The sequence below is a fragment of the Strix aluco genome, chromosome 4 (assembly GCF_031877795.1).
Source record: "Strix aluco isolate bStrAlu1 chromosome 4, bStrAlu1.hap1, whole genome shotgun sequence".
NCBI classification, from domain to species: domain Eukaryota; kingdom Metazoa; phylum Chordata; class Aves; order Strigiformes; family Strigidae; genus Strix; species Strix aluco.
In genome coordinates this window covers 47,663,491-47,684,316 of record NC_133934.1, presented here as the reverse complement: position 1 = coordinate 47,684,316, position 20,826 = coordinate 47,663,491, and the positions used below count along the sequence as shown (strand labels likewise).

At 39.3% G+C, this 20,826-nt stretch overlaps 1 protein-coding gene across 1 annotated transcript in view; it reads right to left on the bottom strand.

Moving 5' to 3' along the window:
• The window catches only part of PDGFC (platelet derived growth factor C), a 135,267-nt gene extending 134,818 nt beyond the window's left edge, over positions 1–449 (bottom strand). Inside the window, exon 1 of the mRNA XM_074821413.1 lies at positions 97–449. Coding sequence (XP_074677514.1) covers positions 97–214 — 118 coding nt within the window. The 5' untranslated portion in view covers positions 215–449. The remainder of the gene's footprint in view (positions 1–96) is intronic.
• Positions 450–20,826: the final 20,377 nt, after the last annotated feature.

Genomic DNA, 20,826 nt, shown 5'->3' with positions numbered 1-20,826 from the left:
CCGCGCCGCTCCGCGCCGGCCGGGCGCCCGCCCCCGCCCTGCCCCTGCCCCGGGCTGCGCGGCGGCGGCAGCGGAGCTCCTGCTCCTGCTCCTTACCGTTCTGCTCCTTGGCGCCGGAGAAGGCGAACTTGGTGCTGAGGTCGGACTCGGCGGCGGCCCCCTGCCTCCGGCCGGCCAGGGCAGATGTCAGCAGGAGCAGCCCGAAGAGGAGCATTGGGCCGGCGGGGCGAGGGGCTGCGGCACGGCAGGCGCTGGCTGCGCGGCACCGAGGCCCGGGCGTCTCTCAGCAGCGCCCGGCGCGGGCTGCGCCGCTGGGGAGAAGGCAGCACTGAGCCTGCTCTGGCAGCAGAGAATTGCAGGGTAGTTTCCACATAATCCCATCCAAAACTTTTTCCTAGAGCCCTTTTCTGTGTCTCCAGGTTTTGTTTTTCTTTGGCGCTTTTTTTTTTTTTTCCTCTCTTAAAAAAAAAAAAAAAAAAAGGATCAAAGCAAAATCTGGACTCAGACCAGCTTCCCAAGGACTAAACAATCCGGGTCCGTGCCGGGCGGGGGCCGGAGAAGCCGGGGCTGGTGAGGGCGCGGGGCACGCAGAGGGGCCAAGAGAGGCGGGGGCGAGCGGGGCCGCTGCTGCCGCGGAGGAGAGCGCACCTGTCAGCCGGCAACCGGCGGCGGGGCGGGGGTAGGGCGGAGGGGGGGCGGGCCGGCGGGCAGGAGGCAGGCCGGGCAGGAGGCAGGCAGGCCGGGCGGGGAGGAGGCCGGGCCGCGCTCCCACAGAACCACCTTCTTCACCCTCAACTCAGCTGCCAACTCGGGCCGCGGCTCCAGCCCGCCGTCCCCTTCGTGGTGAGGGCGGCACCTGGGGCGGCCGTTTAACGCCCCGGGAAGTTGTCGGTGGGGAAGAAGGAGGCGACGGGGCGGCCTTCGCCGCTGCCCCCTCTTTCACTGCCAAATGGCGGCGCAACAGGTGCCGGGGCGGCGGTGCGCGGGCTGCCGCTGCCCCCGCGGGGAGGGACACTGTCTCCCCCCGCGTACCGCCGCCCCAGCCAGCAACCGATGTCCACGAACGGGTCTGGGGCCGATTTCTGGGTTTGGTAACGGGGGTGAGACGTTGTGCCGCCTTAACGGTGTTCATTTACCGGGTTGTTCTTATGGTAATTGGGTTCGCGCTTGAAAATTTGATGCTTAAGCTTTTCACCTGAAGCACGGCCGTGATACTGAGAAGTAACACACGGAGAGGAGCCTTTTAAAAGACTCTGGATGCAGGTTATTTTTCTTTTGACAGAACTTGCTGTTTTGGCTACCCTGAAATGAGACCCCTGGTATTTACATAACCAGCTGGAAACACAGGTTCAACTTATTATAACTGCCCCTCGCTTGCTGAAATGCTGTGCGGTAGGTACTCGGTGAGGTGGTATCCCTAAAGCAGATAGGATTGGGTTTCTTTTTGCTGTTTCACCAGAAATCGGAACTGAATTTATGGTGAAGGGTATCCCCCATTAACACTGGTGAGAACTGGAAAGACTCTTGATATTCAACATCCATTAAGATGATGGTGTGTTCAAGCTTCTCTGCTAGAGCTGGCATTTCTAGATCACTTGGAGGAGGGTTTGAACCGTCACTACGTGATGGGTCTGGGTAACAAAACTGAATGCTAACTAGATACCAGGAGGGCAAAAGAAGCAGTAGGAAGGACAAATCTTTTTCTCTTGACTGAGAAGGTTTGGGAGAGTTTTTAAATGGTGACTTTAGCCCCCATGGCTCTGAGGTGCTTTTGAGGATGGATAAGACCTGTATAGCCGTGGTCTCGCTCGCTGTCTGTGCAAGATACGCAAGAGCGAAACTGAGTCTGCACTGCTGGAGTCTTGAGCACACACTATACAAATCTCTTATCCTTTGACCCAGCTCTTTCCATTATATAACTGAGCTGTTTCTTTGCCTCAGCCAAAGTAACCCTTGAGACAGTGATAAACATCCCTTCTGTTCCTAATAAGTGACATATTTCTAGTAGCAACTGAAAACTGTCCAGCCAAGCTGGGCTGTCTTCTGAAAGGCAGACTTGGAGCATACTGTAAATAGCAACCATTCCCTTACAGAGCATGAAGAAACAAATGTACTGCACAAAGCAGACTATGTAGTTACTTTTATTATTGTTATCATTATTATTATGATTATTTGGTTTTCACTAATATTTTAAAATGGAAATAAAGCCAGCATGCACTGCTTTTGCATGTCTTCCACTGATGATCACAAGCAGTGGGGAAAGTAAAGAAAGCATTGCACCGTAACTTATCCTTAGTCGTCTGAGGATTTTGTGGGATTCTTTGTATTTTGGGGAATTGATGACAGGTTGCCCCTGAAAAACGGACATAATGCCTCACACTATTAACATGAAAAGTAAAGCATCCTTCGTCTCCCATAGCTTTGAAAACCTAGGCTGCATGAGACCAGTGTTTCATCTGGCATCCTGGCTCTGACTTTTCAAAGGAAAATGCAAGAACCCACATAGTGGATGAATATGGAATAACACTGCCAGGAGAGGAAGCTTTAATTCTAAACCTCCTGTAATTAAAGATCAGGGTATATTTTCTATCATCAAGGCTCTACTTCTTTTCAGAAATGCTTTTGTTGTTAATCCTATCCAAAATATTGTGCATGGTAATCCCTATCCTTATAAATGTCCAATCTTCTCTGAAGTTCATGCTAAGCATTTATCACCAGCGTTCTATTTTTAATGTTATTGCTCTCCAGTTTCATCAGGTATATGTATGTGTTTGAATTATGAAAATAGGTAAATAGAAATGATTTAACTTTTCTACCTAGTCCATTTTCTGTGTTAGAGCCCTCTCGGATCCTTTCCCAGCTAGGCATTTTTAATACATTTTTCATCTGAATATCTCTGTGCCTCTAAGCTTTTCAGAGTCACATATATTTTTGTTATGTTTTATTTGGAGTGGGACAAACAGAACATGACATTCCAAGTCAAGGCCTAATCTTAATGTGTATAGTGAAGATAGAATGTTTGACTGTATATAGTATTTCTTATGCATGCCTTCATCTCTTTATTGGATCTACTCATGCAACGATCCACAGAAGTACTGACATTGAAAAATATTCTGAATGGTCAGATAATTGCAACAAGCTAATGTATGTGTAGTTGAGATTGTTCCTGCCAGTGCACGTTGCATTGCCAATACTGAATTTCACTTGGGACCACAATGCCGATGCATCTAAGAGTTCTGGTGACTCCAGTGCCCAGTACAGATTTCCCTGGATAACATCAAGACTCATCTGTATTTTGCTACTACAGTGTTCACATTCTTTTCTACATCTATAATAAATATTTTTAACTACACAAAGCTTTGTATTCCTAACTTTTCTCCATGCTGAGAATTGCACTTCAGTCTTTGTCTTTTGTATCAGTCATCATGCTGTATCTCATCTCACAACTACTTAGTTTACACTATGTAGTCTTTTTGATGGTGTATCAAAGACTTTTTTTCCCCAGAGGTCTTGTAATATGATCTAGAAAATTGTGTATCAAGTGGTTTTTAACTTAAATATTGCACAGACATTTGTCCATTAATTGCCATCCTCAAATAGTTTGAGACACAGACTTTGTTCTGTAGAATAGCTATGCTGATTTGACACATTTTCAGATTTTTATGACTTTTTTTTCATCATCCCCATTTAGAACATTTTGAAGCAGTTTTGCTTGTACTTGAATAAAATTTGAATTATCTGGATTATTCCACAGGAATTTATTGTTATTGAGACCCAGCCACCAGAGAAGGCAATGGAAATTTGGCCTGTTAGGACTCCAGAGACTTACTGGGGTAGTGTATAGCCTTTGTACTCCTGAACTATAAATATCCTTGAAATGAAAAGGCTTTCTCTGTGATTTATTAACTTATGGAGTTACCATTAAAATACACATTCATCACACAATCTTCACAAACTTCACTTATGACACCAGAAAGAATTCCTTTCACCAAAATCAAAATAACATCATCACAGCAGTGACAGAGGTGGATGGTTTACACATGATTCACCCTTTGTGCCTTCATCACTTTACAACAACAAAGATGCCCCACAGTTACTTGTGGCAATGGGCTGGAACTGACAAGGCGCATAGGTGTTCACAGGCCGCTCTTTATGATTTGAACTGATACCAAGAGATCTCGACTGACTGCAGGGGGCTCTAGATATCCCAAGCAAGTTCTGCAAGGAAGCATACTATTTCCTTTTCCTATATGCTGTCATCAGAAAGACATTTTCCCCCCTTCATAAGGTATGTTAGCGAGATAAGCATTTCTCTCCTGAGGAGGATTAGGGTGAGGAATGCAATATTTGGGGGGAAAATAGGAAAAGGCTGAGATAGAAACACATTTTAGACATGGTGTACAACCAAAGGGGAATGCTTCTGGAGATATGTAGCCCCACAAACGCAATTGTTTCTATCAAATTCATGTCTCGCAACAGTTAGAGCTAGGCATTTACATAACTTTACAAGATCAGACCCACTGTTAGACAAAGAAGATCGAGTCCCTTCTCTCCCCATGGCTTGTTTCACTTCCTGTTATGAATGAGGAAAAAAAATTACACATATACTTTTATATCCCCATATATTCTGAATGTACCTGTAGAATCCTTGTGAGATCACACTAAGGAAATAAAAGTATTTTGTAAAGCTTAGCATGTAATTTAAAACTATTAAATATCTGCTCATCCAGACACACAGGCAGATGTCTGCTTTCGTACAAGGTGCTCTTGATTTCAGTGTAGTTACGTATTAATTGTTTGCTGGTATAACAGGGTTGGGGTTTAAATGCTTATGTTCACATTATGGAGTTATTTTAAACTGCAAAGAAGTCTTAAACAGTTATTGAATATTATGTTTGTACAAAATCTTTTATGGATGAGTGATAAATATGAAAACAGAAATTTCAGTAGAAACACTAATTGTCTTTTAGAAAAGCAACAATATGATATTCTGCTCTTATGACCACGGAGCAATAGAAAAAGAGGCATTTGTACAAATAAACGTGACTCTTGTAATCTTACTAATATGAGGTAAAGAAGCTACATATGGAATTGAACAGAAAATAATTCCTGCATTAGAAAGTACTCCTGTAAATGAGGTAGTGCTAAATTTTAGTATGTCAGCCTTACTGTCCATTTCTACTGAATTTGTAACCAAGTTGAAGATTTGTGATCCTATTGCGTTCAAAAATATAATGAAGAAAAAGAGTAAAGTCCAAAGAGGCTTCAATTATGTTGATGCTTGTACAGTATGGACTGCTCAGACACAACCAGACAAGAAGGAGCTCCAAACATACTTTGGTCACTTGGATCATAACTCTAAATAAAGTGCCATTTATATTTTGCAGATCCTAAAATGAGGCATGGGACTTATAAATACACCTAAAGAAAAGCATTTGAACACAGACTTCTAAATACATCGATGTTGTTCTGCTCAACATTGCGTAGCTTAAACAATAATTTTTCAAATTGAGTCAAACATTTGAGAACCAAAGTCCTTATTGTATTTTTGTGTGATTTCCACTTATAAGTATTGCTTTAGAGCAGTCACATTTAATAATTCCAATTATTTTATCATCTACTACGTACACATACATAGTCCAAGCTACATGCCAGTGCAACTTTGCTTTACGTAGTCTGTGGGAGATACAGTGCAACAGAAGACAAGGAAGGAGGCCCACTAGAGGTCTCCCAAACTATTTAAAAGAATACTACCCACTTCTGGCACCTGGTGGCTCATTTGGGTCTTGATGGGCTTGCAAAGTCAACATGTGAAAAGTGGAACGTAACTAAGTCACTTAGGCCTTGTAACATGTTCGCTGAACTTAAGCGTGGACTACACTGAGGCCTAAAAGGGCAGCAGTAGCCAGTCTTGAAGTTGGCATTTTCACATGGGGTACATAGGATTGTTCTGGGTACAAGGGTACTCTCTCAAGGCATTCACTTTCTTCTGTATGCTTTCAGAATAGATCCTATGATCTCTTAAGGCTTATACCCCAGTTCGGATGCCCCTCAGTATTCAAACACCCTATGCTCTTAAGAACATACTTGAGTAGGTGCATGAAAGTCTGTGCCCAGATGACAGGCTTGCTCCGGTACACATGAATGTTTGCTTATTTATGACTATGTGTGTGATGACTTTGTTTATGTCAGAAGCTGGATAAGCTTTCTGGCTGCTTTTTAATCAGATGACATCAATTATGGATCAATAATGTCTTAGGTTCTATCAGCATGCATGAAATCCTGTCATGATTACAACTGAAGATGGCATGTCTCTATGTCAGCTCTAAGTAACTATTGAATTCTGAATAACTATTGAATTTGGTCTTCCAGTCTGTCGCCCTTTCACTGAGCATTGCAAGATACAGGTTTGTAATCAGAATACAAATTTTGATTAGTATTTCCAAGCATTACTAACCACTGCTATTTCAAAAAATACTATGTATCACATAGTTATAAAATTGGATAGTTCTATCCAGATTCCGTAAAGTTTAGGATACACTGTATTATCCAAAACACATATAAACAGATTATTTCATACACTGGTAAAAAACACTAGTAGCATTACAAGATTTTTTTTTTATTTATTTTCATACCAAAATATTTCTAAACTATTTATGTATGAATATTCTATGGCTTTGAAACTACTCTTCAGAGAAATGCTCAGGTATTTATGGGATGGCAGCATAATTTTGCTACCAATATTTGCAACGTACCTAGCAGTTAACTGAGTTAACAGTCTGAATGCAGACTGTCTATTGAATAGAGATACTTAGCTATTTGAGTTGAATATTTACATTTATTGTGTTTGGAGTAGAAAAATAACACTTCTTGATTTACTTTGATGTCACAGATATTTTATGTTTACTAAAGAATATTATTGATACTAAGAACTTTGGCTCATGACTATGTTTAATTGAACTAAATTTTTTTATATACCTGTGGCACTTCAGCTTTAGTCTTCCGGTACTCCAGGCCACACAGAGCAGGAGTAATGCTGAGACAATTACATTACAAGTTATGAGCCTTCGCTTAAGTTGAAATTCAGCAGAAGAGAACAGGAATCATATTGACAGCACCAGCCTCCACAGAGCATTGTCTTAAAGCTAAACTGAGATTACAGTTTAGTTGGTTAATGAAATCCATCTAAGGAGATATTGCAAGCAAGTTCGTAGGTTAGCAGAACTTCAGAAATCTAACAAGAGTAGAGGAGTAATCGGGAACCAAAGAGCAGACACAACAAACCAGGAATGATGAGGCACTGGAGCAAATGTGCTTCTGCTATGTATGCAGTATCTGTCCTCCCTAACCCTGACTCACCACCTTACATTTCCTCTCATTTGTGCTTGTCCTGTCTCTTCCCTAGTCTTCCTCTCTTTTACCTCTTCTGTTTCACCTTTCTTAATTAATTAGCTACCACTTCTACAGCGCTAATTATTTTATTAAAGTGTTACCTCCTAATCGTATTTCTCCACACTTGATTTAAGTACTAGCTTTCCTAATACACCTCCTTGGCTTCATAATTGGTCTTCTGATACTCCCTTGCACTAGGATTTGTCTGCTCTTAGTACTTTGCCCTGTCTTATTTCCTGTCACTCTCCAGTCCAGATTTGCTTACCATGAGAAACCTTTTTCCCCCTTATCATCTCACAGAACGAGACTTTCCCAGAACTTTACTCAGAGCTTTCATTTGTTCCACATAGGCTAGAGGGATGAATCAGTTGGTGCGACAGACCCAGCATCCACACTGTGGATATTTTGGAGGAGATCTTTTAGTATACTTCCATAAGAAAGTTCAAATTCTGCAAGACAACTGTGAGATGATAATCAATGCTAAGAGATGTGCTTCAAAAGGTATCTTTCTTATCCAAACTAAAACCCTAATGTAAACATACCCACTATCTTGTCTGCCCATCATTTATGACATTCTTCCCAGATCGCTCTTCTTTTAATCCATGGTACATACATCTCCTTATTGACAAAATCTCTCTACCTGTGAATGAGGCAGCTTCCTGGTTCTGCATTGCGTGGAGTCAACTGGAGAGAACGTATGCTAACAATTCAGCCCGATCTGGAGCATCATCTACAGAAACACCAAAGTTTTATTCACGCCATCTGGAGCTTTTCCAGAGGAGAAATTAAGAGCTTCCAAGGAACCAATCTGTAAAATTTAAGACTTTACTGATCACATGCAAATTGTAATTTTCCAAGTTTCTTAAATTTGAGTAGTTTATGTAAAATAAAAGCAGTAGGCATATGTTCGACAAAATAGTTAATACAACTTTCTAAAACCTGGACTCAGTAGAAATTTGGAAAAAAGCTTTAACATGGGGGGCATAAAAAATCATAAACACTGAGTTTCTCATTAGTTGCCTCATTCACAGAACTATCTGAATTATTTTGGCAGAAATAAGGTTCAGAATGGAACATGGAGGCTTTCATCCCATGCATTTTTCCAAACTCAGAAATAGGAAAAGTCTTTTAAAATATCGGGTCACCTTAGTAGATGGCAACAGTTCTCATATTTTTAGAATTCTTAAACAGATTCATTCATTAATATGTTTTAAAAGAATAAAAGATTCTACAGGAATCTTTTTCATGAGAAAAAATGTTATTGCCAATGCCTTAGGAGCCTAATTCTACCAAATTCTTTCCACCTTTCTACATATAGGTATTATTTCTGCAGTTTATAAATATATTAGAATAATCTGATATGCTAAAGAGCAGTTAAATGTTTACTGAGATTCACTGCAGAAGAACATAGACAAAAGCCTACTTTAGTATTAATATTTCAAATTATACATTAGTTTTTATATCTGTAAATCCAGGTATGCTGCAGCAAACTTAAAACTTAAGGGAATCAAGGACTGCCAGTTGGATAAGAGTATAAAAAATGTACAAATGACACATGATTCATACCAGTAAATTCTCATTGTTATTTCCTTGCCAATCCACAGAATGGGAATATACTACAAAGGAAAATAATTTTAAAGCTTTTTCCAGTAATTTTCAAAGCTATCCCACTATTAATCATTGAAGTTTGCGTCATCCAGTTAAGAATGCACAATATTCCAAAGTATTGCCAACATTTTTCTTTATTGATCAAACACTGGCATCGAATCACAGTATCTCATTCCCACAGCACCGTGAAGAAAAAAGAACTTCAGCTTCACTACCATCTGGATCACAGATCATCCCATAAAATCTGTTCAGGTTGACAGTAGGCCTTTGAAGTACTTATTTCATATTATGTTTCTGATACTGTTATATGTTGTGCCCTGTCACAATCCATTTTGAAACAAATACCACTCCATTAATGTTCAAGTTTATAAAAAATACTATTTTCTCCTTAGACAATAATCTATGTTTAGTTAGGTATTCAGGGTGGATTTGTAGACATAAACAATGATATTGTTATTCCCTAGTGCTCTCTCGGCATGCTGGTTACTGTCAATAGCCTGCAATTTAACCAGGAGCTGAAGGTGCTGAAGATGCTGAAGTTATCAGCATCTTTTTGGGTGGCACTCAGTACCTCACAGGTTTAGGCTCCCATTCAGAAAGCACGTCAGCAAAGCCCAGAATTAATTGTGTGATTAGAGGTGGGCCTAAAGAAGCCCTTAACCAATGAAAAATATGTATGTTATTACAAGGACCTATTTTGAAAGTGTAAACCAGTTTGGGGATGATATTTCTTAATCTACACAAAGGATGCTAATCTAAATGGATTTGTAGGATCAGATTCCTAATCCTGCCCACTACACTACTGGATGAGAGCCTAAAAACTCTTCTGCATGAGGAGTCCTATCACACACATAGAATGAGTAAGCCTGTTCATGCCTAAATAAAGCAAATATGACTTGATCCTCTGTAGCTCAGCACATTTCTGCTCAATCCTGTGAACCACTGAACTGAGTAATGTTAATTCCATTATATTCATTAAAAAATCAAAAACAAAGCTAAGAAAGAGTGCTCAGTCCTTCATGTAATTGGAAATTAATGAGAAAGATAGTTCAACAGTGGGTTCTCTGCATTCAGCTCAACAGTCCTGCTCACAGCCTGAATGGATTTTGGTCTTTTTTGATGAAGAAAATAATGAAAGCTCTATTTTCAGTGCTACACCTAGTCATGACCAGCTAAATCATACTAAAGCAGAATGGTCATTCTGAGGGCTGGGTAAAGCTACAGAAGCTGAGTTGTTTCCTTTTTTGTTGTCCAGTTTGTATCTCCCTCCTCAGTGTTCAGGACTCACACATTTCTATTCTTTTTCACCCATCTTCTTATTAAGTGCATGATTGTGTACTTGTTACTACCTACAAAAATATTTTATCATATAAATTTACTTCTTATGTTTCATATATTTCAAGAAGAAAAGTTCTGTGTGCAGTAAGTTTTAAGAAGTAATTACAGTAATAGCTTTTCCATGAGTGTCTTATATCTTATGAAGACAGTAGGAATTTTACTTTACCAAAGACAGCAGAGGACAACCAGTAGGCTGTCCTTTTTATCATGGTGTAGATGCTGTAGTGCAGCAGAATTCTGCTGATGGAAAGAGAAATTAGTGCTGGTTTTATAGTGGAGACTAATTATTATCACAGAATCACAGAATCACTCAGGTTGGAAATGACCCTTGGGATCATCGAGTCCAACCATCAGCCCTACTCTACAAAGTTCTCCCCTACACCATATCCCCCAACATCTCATCCAAATGACTCTTAAACACATCCAGGGATGGTGACTCCACCACCTCCCTGGGCAGCCTATTCCACTGTCTGACCACTCTTTCTGTGAAAATTTTTTCCTAATGTCCAGTCTGAACCTCCCCTGTTGCAGTTTAAAGCCATTCCCTCTTGTTCTATCGCTAATTACCTGTGAGAAGAGACCAGTACCAACCTCTCTACAATGTCCTTTCAGGTAGCTGTATAGAGTGATGAGGTCTCCCCTCAGCCTTCTCTTCCTCAAACTGAACAGTCCCAGCTCCCTCAATCTCTCATCATATGATTTGTTCTCCAGGCCCTTCACCAGCTTCATTGCCCTCCTCTGCACTCACTCCAGCACCTCGATATCCCTCTTGTACTGAGGTGCCCAAAACTGGACACAATACTCAAGGTGTGGCCTCACCAGTGCAGAGTACAGGGGGACTATCACTTCCCTACTTCTGCTGGTCACACTATTCCTAATACAAGCCAGGATGCCGTTGGCTTTCTTGGCCACCCAGGCACACTGCTGGCTCATGTTCAGCTGCTTGTCAATTAGAACCCCCAGATCCTTTTCTTTTTTCTTTTTTTTTTTTTTTTTAAGGTCATTGTAAATCTCTTCTACCAGTTTTATAGGCATGGACCATTTTTATTCTTCCAGCAGTCTTAGGTCCTCATATTTATGGGAGAGCTGTTTGTGAGGGCAATTCTGTCAAATTACGACTACTCTAGTCACTGAAAGAAGATCATTCAGTCACCATGCTCTTTCTTCCTGCAAACCATAGGCAGTCAAAAGTCCTTGTACTACAAGTGCCCACTTATTGCAAATGTACTTTTAACATCTGCAATTTTAGTTGAGACTAATATATGGCTTTAAGTAACTTAGAGAGATTAATACTAATTGAATAGATGAGAATAATATTATTCATTGCACAGAGTAATTCAAAACTGCTAATGCAGTTATCAGACTGAAGTTAGATTTGTTGTATCAGTTAATTCTTATATGAATATTATGGTATTGAGAATAGCTGCTTCATGTTGAAACAGTGGAAAATTCTAAATGCTTTTTGCAAACCTGTTCCATTTCTTTTTCCAAGGTTGTTAGCTTTGATTTGTAGTTTTTCATCTAATACTGAATTAATTTTTTTTTGCAGGACAAAGTGCATTAATGGCTTAGGGCAATATTATGAGTTATTTTAGGTAAATCTGCTCATAGAACAATGTTTACAGCTGCTAAATAATACCATTTTGGTTTTCAAGGTTATTAAATCAGGTTCTAACTTGTAATGACACCATGCAAAGAAAATAAGCAATATAATAAACTATATATTATTTTGGAAATTAATAAGCTTGAGAATCTGTCAAGTATTCAGTGTATAAAATAAGCATTCACTCCTCAATTTGCAGATGTGAACTTGTTCATTTTAATATATAGCAGGTTGCAACATCCAGAAGGGAAGAAGAAAAAACCAAAAAACCTTCCAGCAACACATTCCCTTTCTGTAGTCACTCATCACTCATCCCTGATATATCAGGGACAGAAAGTGAAGTGAGTGAAATATAAGAACCACCAAGTGACATCTGACATATATTTGCTCAGAACTGCTGAAACAGCTGCAAAAAAGAAAGCAGAATGGAAATTTTCACTTCAGAGAAATCACTATGGGAATTAACCAAGGGCTAACTGAATTGCATGCAAAGTTGTGCTAGCATGGCCATGCTACTTTTAGGATGTGAGCTTGTATATCTTTGCAGTGCTGCATTCTGCCTTCAGGAGGTATCAGTCCTCTCAGATAGCTTGAGTTTTTTCATCTTGGACCAGATGTTCAACTTAAATCCAGCCTGATCATGTGCCTCCCTGCAGCGGGTTCCACTGGATTCTCAGTTTGAAGATTACAACGATGGCACTATTGCGGGGCAGTGGAATCATATATTTGTCAACTCCATGTAAGTTTAGATTACCGTCATCTAAATTATGCCACAGAATGCTTATATTCCAGCCTACTCAATTCTCCTGATACTCACATCAGCTGAAAAATAAATGCTTCTGCAGTTATGGAAAAGTCTGTTAATACGGCATCTCCTATGGAGATTATATGCTTTCTATTCCAAAAGTAGCTGAGGAGACTGGTAAGCAGCAGCTACTAAAAATAACCATCTAAGGAAGCAGGTCTTACTGACTTGCACCTGACCCAAGAAACTTGTCTCAAGGGAATTTAAATATTTGTGTTAATTTTTGGTAAAGCTTGGTCTAATAGTTCTATAAAACTGGGAAAAGCAAGTGATTATAGCTCCACCTTAATGAGAGTGGGATATAACAGTCATTGCCACCTCATGTTCTGTGCCAAACTAAATTTAAAGTTCTTATCAGCAAATCCCCAGTTACTTAAAAAGGGGGACTAGAATGATCCAAGTCAGAAGAGATGTGTTAGCCTGACTTTGATAAATTAATGGAGAACTAAAGGTGATCATGTTTCTATTCATTAGTTGAAGTCATTCAGCACTGTTTATGGCAGATAGAATTTGACTTTTTTTTTTTTTTTTAGTGAGATTACACACTTAACTGTTAAAAGTAATAGTGTTAATGTAAAATGCCTCATAGAAATTTGAGTGTATGATGTGATACAACATAGCTTGTTGGTTAAAAACTGGAACATAAAATCAACAAGGAATGGAAGGTAGAGTTGTTTGGAGCCTTAAGGGCAGAAGGCAAGAGCAGTATCTTAGAACAAGTGCTCAGCTTCATGATTCAGGAGATGTGTAAGAACTCAGAGGAGCAATGCTACATGATGCCATTTAAAGTCTGACCCTTGAAGGAGTAGGTGAGGAACCTTGCTTTCACTGACACTACTAAAAAGCTAGAATTGATTTATTTACAGCTGTGACATGAGGACAGGATATGTCCCAGTGCGCATTGAGAAATAGAATATAATACAAACTTGCAATGAGATCTCCGACCAGCTGGCAAATTTTAATTAATTGGAATCACATTAGACCTCCAAATTAGGATAATATTAAAATGCATTGATTCTCTGCAAATCGTGAGAACAAAGCCTCCTACTAAATGTCTACTCATCAAAAGAGTGCCCCAAGGGACAGCTGCCTCCCCAGCAAATAGAAGGTTTATTATGATGAACCACCTCTGTTATCTTACATCCTCAGTGAAATCCTTCAGACCTGACTTTGGCTGTATGACCACCAACTGTGGTGCTGTGAATCTTGCTAATTTGAAGTCAAAGAGTGAGTGGACAATTTAAAAAATTGGTGTCCTGGTGCCCCCTTTCTCACAATACCTAGAAGCCCTTTAGTCCAGAATACAGGTTTGAACCTGCCTCTCAAGAGCACCTTCATGAGAAAAAACACTTCTTTGCCAAAAAAGCCTTGCCTAATATTTAAAGCTCTGTAGTGGGAAGCATAGATCAAAACTTAGTAAGGCTGAGAAACATGCTAAACCTGGGTTTCTGTGCAGTGTGTGGTGGCAGTAACCACTGTTACTGAGCAGAATGTAGAAGCAACTACTCTTCCATCTATCATTTAAATGTATGTGCAGTTAAACAAAGAGATTCTAGGCCCTAAGAAGACTTTCTTTATATGAAGATATTTTCAGCTGTAAATGCACCTACCTGACATGCTATATACAGGCAGGGGGAAATCTTACATGACTGTGGATTTACCTCCTAGCTATTTCTCAGAACATACACTGTTGAGAATCCAAATTTTAATGTGGCAGTTCTTATATATCATGCAGGGGAGCCTTTGTACTTAACTCAGGGCTGTAAAGACCACCAGACGACACAACATTTAAATAAGGTGCTGCAATACTCAATTCTATTATGAATCTTCTTCTAAAAATAATACTTTGCCTGATTAGCAGGTCATTCTAAGTTACATCACAATGTGACCATGGAGATCAGGCATCATGTACTTATTTAAGCTGACATCTGAAGGTTTTTCTAAAAATAAGCTTCCACTTTGCAGAGAGGATTTCTCAATCACCTTAATCTTTTGTGGTACTTGGGGATAAAAAGATGCTCCAATGGCTGGAAGATTTCCAAAAGGATGTCTGGAAAATTGCAAAGAAGTCATATGGTTTATGAATTGGCCATTCATTCAGGAGATTATCCTGTCATACTTTCTAGCTGAGGGCTGAAGGAAGCAGGCACTGGGTCATTCAACTTTCAGGCTCTTTGTCTCTGTGTATTAGATCCCTCCCTGGTACATCAGGAGGTGTCCTCCTACCATGTGAATCACCCATAAAGGATGCGCCTGCCCCATAGGGAGCCCCCTCCACTGCTGGCTTAGTGTTTGAGTACTTAGTAAAGAGAAAAACTGGGTTTAATTATCTCCTCAAGCTGATGGTGGCCTACTCACATGTCCTCCTCTGAGAGGCTATGAGGAAGACACATCCTCTACATGACCAGTTAAAGTGATATTAATGTTTAGCATGAAATCCCAGTTTCACTTGATGAGAGGAAGAAAGCACTGGCTCACTCAGCCTAGTTAACATTGCTTAGTGTGGACAAGGGAATACTAAACCCCTACTCATGTATTTCTTCCTAGAGTTTGGTGGAAACTACATCAAACTAGGATTTCCCAACTCAATTTTCTCTCTTCAGTGCCCTAACAGGTAGATAGTAGAATCATGTTCCTGTTTTATTCTCTTATGTAATCTTGCATTTTTTGCACAGTGACACATATTCAACAGGAAAGGCTTACGATATTTCTGTAGTTTCTGTAGTTTTGCATTGGAAAAGACTCATATTGTAAGTGTAGACTGGGAATTCCCTAAAAACATCCTATGTACTGGGCCCCTTCTGTTTTTTTCTGGAGAAACACTTAGTCTCCTGACTATTCTCCTGGGAGCCCATCAACCTGCCCAGTCCAGAGTGGTTCTGGACAGAAACAATACCCTGGGCATCTGAAGTACTTCAAGGCTCATGAAAGGAGACAACAGTAAGTTTAGGAGCTGCCAATGCCTAGACTAAAGCTAGATGGTTTTGTTTTCTTCAGTTGTAGTATCAGGCAGTCATGAGTCATGATATCGGACAAAGGGAGAGCAAAGTGTGCTTAATTCATCATTCAGACTGATGAGTATTTAATTAGCTTAATTACATTTACAAAACTGGGAAAATAACTTTGTTGTTTCTCAGATGGGGAAACTGATGCATAAAGAAAATAAGGAGTTATTTTGATATCGGTGTTACCTGCTCCCTAGCTGAAGTCAGAAGGCCAAATGTATTTTCCCCTGCTTTTCTGGACAGGCTTTTAGTGAAGATTAAATAATGAAATTGTAGTGAAGTTTGCCAAGAGTTATAGAAATGAGTACCTAGAAGAGACTTCCTGCATTATTGAGACCTCCCTTACCTGAAGGCTGCATTTTAGAATTATTTTTCTGGAATATTGCCCACAGTATTCCAGATGAGATTTTCACTTGATTTAATGCTTCTCCATCACTGCTTGAAATACTAAATCTAGTTGGAAACCTTATAAACTGCTAGCCCTCAATGCCACTAATGTATTTGTATCTCTGCTGTGTGGCAAATCCTAATAGACCTAATCCTAATAGGCTCATAGGAGAAATTCTTATTATTAATATCTTTTTGTCTGAATTTAAGTTTCATACTATTTTCCATTTCACTATTATTTTTCAAAGACTCACAATCATTCTTCATGTAAAATAAGCTGTTCTCTCCTTTCTTCATAATTCTCCCAAGCTCCACCATCAGAAAATTTTGCTAACACAGCAAAGCCATTAAGGAAATAGAGATCACTTAAGGGAAATATTAATTAAAAATCTGATTGAAGCACATGTTCAAAGGTAGTTTAAGACAGTATAGGATAAATAATTATCTCTTTAACCTCCTGCCACTCACCAGATTATGTTCCACTTGTGGGATGGATTTAATCAGGATGGTTACCACCATATCTTGGAATCTTGAAATGAGCTACACATAATTAATATTCCAGGAGCCCCATACTGCTGTTCAGAAGGGTATATTTGGATGTTTCTTGTTTGGGAAAACCAAAACAAAACCAAACACAACAGTATATACCAGATTATTATTATTATGTTAAAAACCACATATAACTACAAAAACAGAAGAAGAAAAAAATTGTTGGTCCTAAAGTGCTCGTAATTTAATAAGAAGCAAAACTGGGTTAGACAAAAATGTGGAAAAGTAGTGTCATAACTACTGCGTGATACAGTCATTCTTAAAAAAACAAGCCAATAATGAACTCATCTGCCTATCAACTCGCTGCTTATGCTACTGAAAAGATGTTTCAGAGAGAACTGAAAGAACCGGAGGGAATGTTTCTGAGAGACCAAATTTTCCTTTATCCAATATTTTGAAGTGAGGTGCAAACGTGATTTAGGTACTTGACTTTCATTTAAGATGGATTGATATTTTCTCACCAAAACTAAGCAACTTTCCTGATTTCTTGCTGAAACTATATACACTTTACTGAACTTTAGTCAAGTAGATAGTTAACTGAGTTCCTGTGGGGCTTGCCAGGCAGGCAGATTGGCAAGAGCAATACATATGTATCCCTGATATTTTCACAGGGGGTTTGGGTTTCCACAGCCCAGAGGTCTGAAGCAGATCTAACCAGGCTGTGTTCAAGTGCTGAAGAACCATAAAACCTTACCCCAGCTGTGAATATCTTAGCTTCAAAGAGGGAATTGGAAAGCTGTGTCTGACCAACGCAGCAGGTTACATTGCAAACTGGTGCCAGTTTGGGTTCATCTTCAGCTGTAATCTGCAGCAGGTCAGAAGTACTCTGCGTTAAGGTTCAGCCTCTCTCTGCTTGTTGTAGAAATGAAGAGTAGGTGAACACATGAGGAGAAAGAGAGTCTGTCACCTCTGCCTCTGAGCAACCACTCTGAAAGCCCAAACCCCATGAGGGCTCAGTCAGGAAACAAAATATTGATGGAGTGCAGCTGGCTTACTGTGCATGGTGTTCTCAAACACCACAAACACAGTTTCCAGTAGGGAACTTTCTTGGAATTTCTGGTTGCAGGTCACTGGAATGAAATTAAAGTTACAAAATATTGGAATTTCCCAGTTTTACTCACAGTAGCAGATCCCAAAAGTACAGTTAGAAAGAAACCTCTTTTGCAGTATTTGTTAGTAAAAGATTACTTTTTTTTCCCCCTTCCAGAATGCCAATAAATAAAAATGTTATACAGAGATCTGGAGCTGAAAGATTAATGAGAGTTAAGGCCTCACATCAGCATCTACATCATGTCTTTTGTCCAAGCTCAGCCTGGAAATGGCATTGCCTCATGGCCAGATATTAGATTACTAGTAGATCACCTACTTCTCAGCAGTTCTGTCTCTCTTATTCTCTAGTTCTGTAGTCACATAACATCAACCCTGTTGCCATTTTCTCACACCTTTGTTCTTTTTTAAGATGTTCAATTTAACACTGTCAACCTTCACCAAAAGTGGTTTTTGTTGTTGTTAAGATAATGTGCAAAACATCTCATAACAGAATATGTATTTTAATATTAATGTTTAGAAATAATATAAAACAACCTAGGTTGTTTGACAACGTTGAGAGGTAACCTGTTTGACAATATTACCATGTTACGTGTGTGCCAGCCTGAATGCCATTCGAAACAGGGAAAATGGGTTGAGTGGCCACATGGCAGGATTCAGCACTATGCCTCCTGGGACCATAAAAGTAGACAACTCTTGGATACATTTATAGAGGACTTTCTTTTTGGTTCATTTCCCTTCATATAGTCCAAAAAAATAGGTAGGTGCTCAAGATCCTGTCTATTGTGTAATACGATTTTAAAATAACTCAAAATAAGGGTTTTTTTTATTTTTATTTTTTATGTTAAACAACTTTGCGAGCGTTTTCTGATATTTTGCTAACATCTTCTCAACCCTTTAAGAATCCCCAAGATTCAAAATTGTGAGATGATCTACTTTGTATAAGATGCATCCTGCAATGAACGTCTCTAGTGAAGAAGGCTATTTGTGAGAATGCTGGTGCTAGGGACTGCTGCAAATAACCTTGTTATGCCTATAGGTCGTCAGGAATCTTCTGACAGAGTAGCTTTTGCTTAAAATCCAAAAAAACTGAGCTGTTTTGTGAAAATACTAATTATCTCTTGCTGACACAGTACAGGCTCCTTTGCCTGATTAATGTCTGTCTGTGATTATAACTCAAGCATCCATGTGAGTAACCTTAGGTATACAAATGAGCAGAAGGTGACCCATTGGACTTGTCCTTCTTGGTGTGTCTGGTTTTATTTGTCTTTATGCTTGTTTCACAAATCTTCAAGCCTCCTTTCCTAAGCCTGGGTTTTCTGGAGACTGTTTTTTGAAAAACCAGATTTTGCAGGAATTTGTAACCTAAGGATCTGGGCTCTTCCTTGTGATCTCAGAGACGTGGGTACAGGTCCTCTGCTGCAGCTCAACAGACCTGATACCTGAACTTGTATGTCTGCGTTCCCAGCAGAGTGGCCTGGACTTGGAGTTTCCCATGACAAAAATGCACGTTCTCTTCTGAGATTTCCTTCTTCGTAAATCTTGCTAAAACTAATGCTGTCCTGATAAAGTTTGATAACAGAATATTCTAAACTGGCTCCACCTGTAATCACTGATTTGAGGTCAAGGTGTGATGACTTCTACAGTTTGGGAGAAGAAACACTGACACTGTTCCCATTTCATTTTGAAGAGTAAATGTGAGTCATTTAGGAAGTCTCTGTTTGAAATTCAGAGCCCCTAAGAAGAAAACTAATAAGAAGATACCTGAGTGACAAGTCCTTCTTAATCAACAAAGCACAGACCATGGCAGCACTGAACAGTGGATTGTGTGTGGCCATCTAGTTACACACAAACGTAAATTGTTTAATCACTAGAGACATGGCTGTGGGTAGCTTATGTGAACTAACTTGCATACTTGCATTTGATTCATATTGAATCTCCACATCACAAAATCTATGTCCAAATTATAGAATTATAAATGATTTTCCCCGACACAGAATGTTTTACCAAAGCACCTTCAGATGTTTAACAAACATCAGTCAGAGAGGTCTACTTAGGTGGTGAATTTTCCTTCATTTGCTCTTCCTACATATTCTGTGCATAACATATTTCTTTGACTTTATTTCTCTAGGTCATGTATGAAATAGCTCCTGCAAATATTCTGTGTTTAAAATGTGCCTATTTGTTTTGACTGAACAAGCACTTCAATCTTGTTATTTTTCCCTGCCGTGATGTGAAACTGGCCTTCCATACCCATTTTAGAAATGTGCATTTCTACAACTGTTCTTACCACACACCTTCACTCTCATTTTAGAAAGAATAGAAGCAAAAGTGATATATGTATGGTCAAAACTAATTTTGTGAAATAATGCTTTTCTCTCCCTGTTCTTAACAGCTTTTTTTGGTTTGGCTTTTTGCTTTTTTTTTTTTCCTTGGTAAACATAACCATGTTTCCATCGCCTTTTGGACTGAGATGCAAGTCGGTACCAGAACTGCAAACAGAATGCAGAAAACCTACATGTTGTTTCTCTGGTGTTGTAGTCAGAAAAAAAAAAAAAAAAAAAATCAGTAATTGACTTAACATTCATAACATACAGTGCATTTATGTTGGTAATCACTTCACTTAAACTCTGAACTCTAAACCGTAAGGATACAAGAATAAACTTTACATATAAAACTTTTAAAATATGTTTTCTGAGTCTCTCTCTTCTCATTGAGACCTTTTCTAAGTTCTTTAAAAGATTTCAGACAAGAGACGGTAATTGGATTTCCAGACCTGTCTTTTATTACTTGAGCTAGAAAGAGACGTCCAGAGTGAAATGGTCTAACTTCTTGCCAGAATGGATTCATAACTAATACAAACTGGCTCTGCTTTTTGCTTCCCTAGGGAAAAGAGCCCTCTCATATTTATGCATTTAAAAAGAGTCTGATGGTCTTTAGAGATGTAAAAAGAAAAGTATTAGCATTAATTGCATCCTGATCTGCAACAATTATGTATATGCTTATTCAGAATTTAAAAAAAAAAAAAAAAGGCAAGACTGAGAGTAAAATGAGTATTAATGGCTTTTAAAAATGTGTAAATTTTTTTGTTG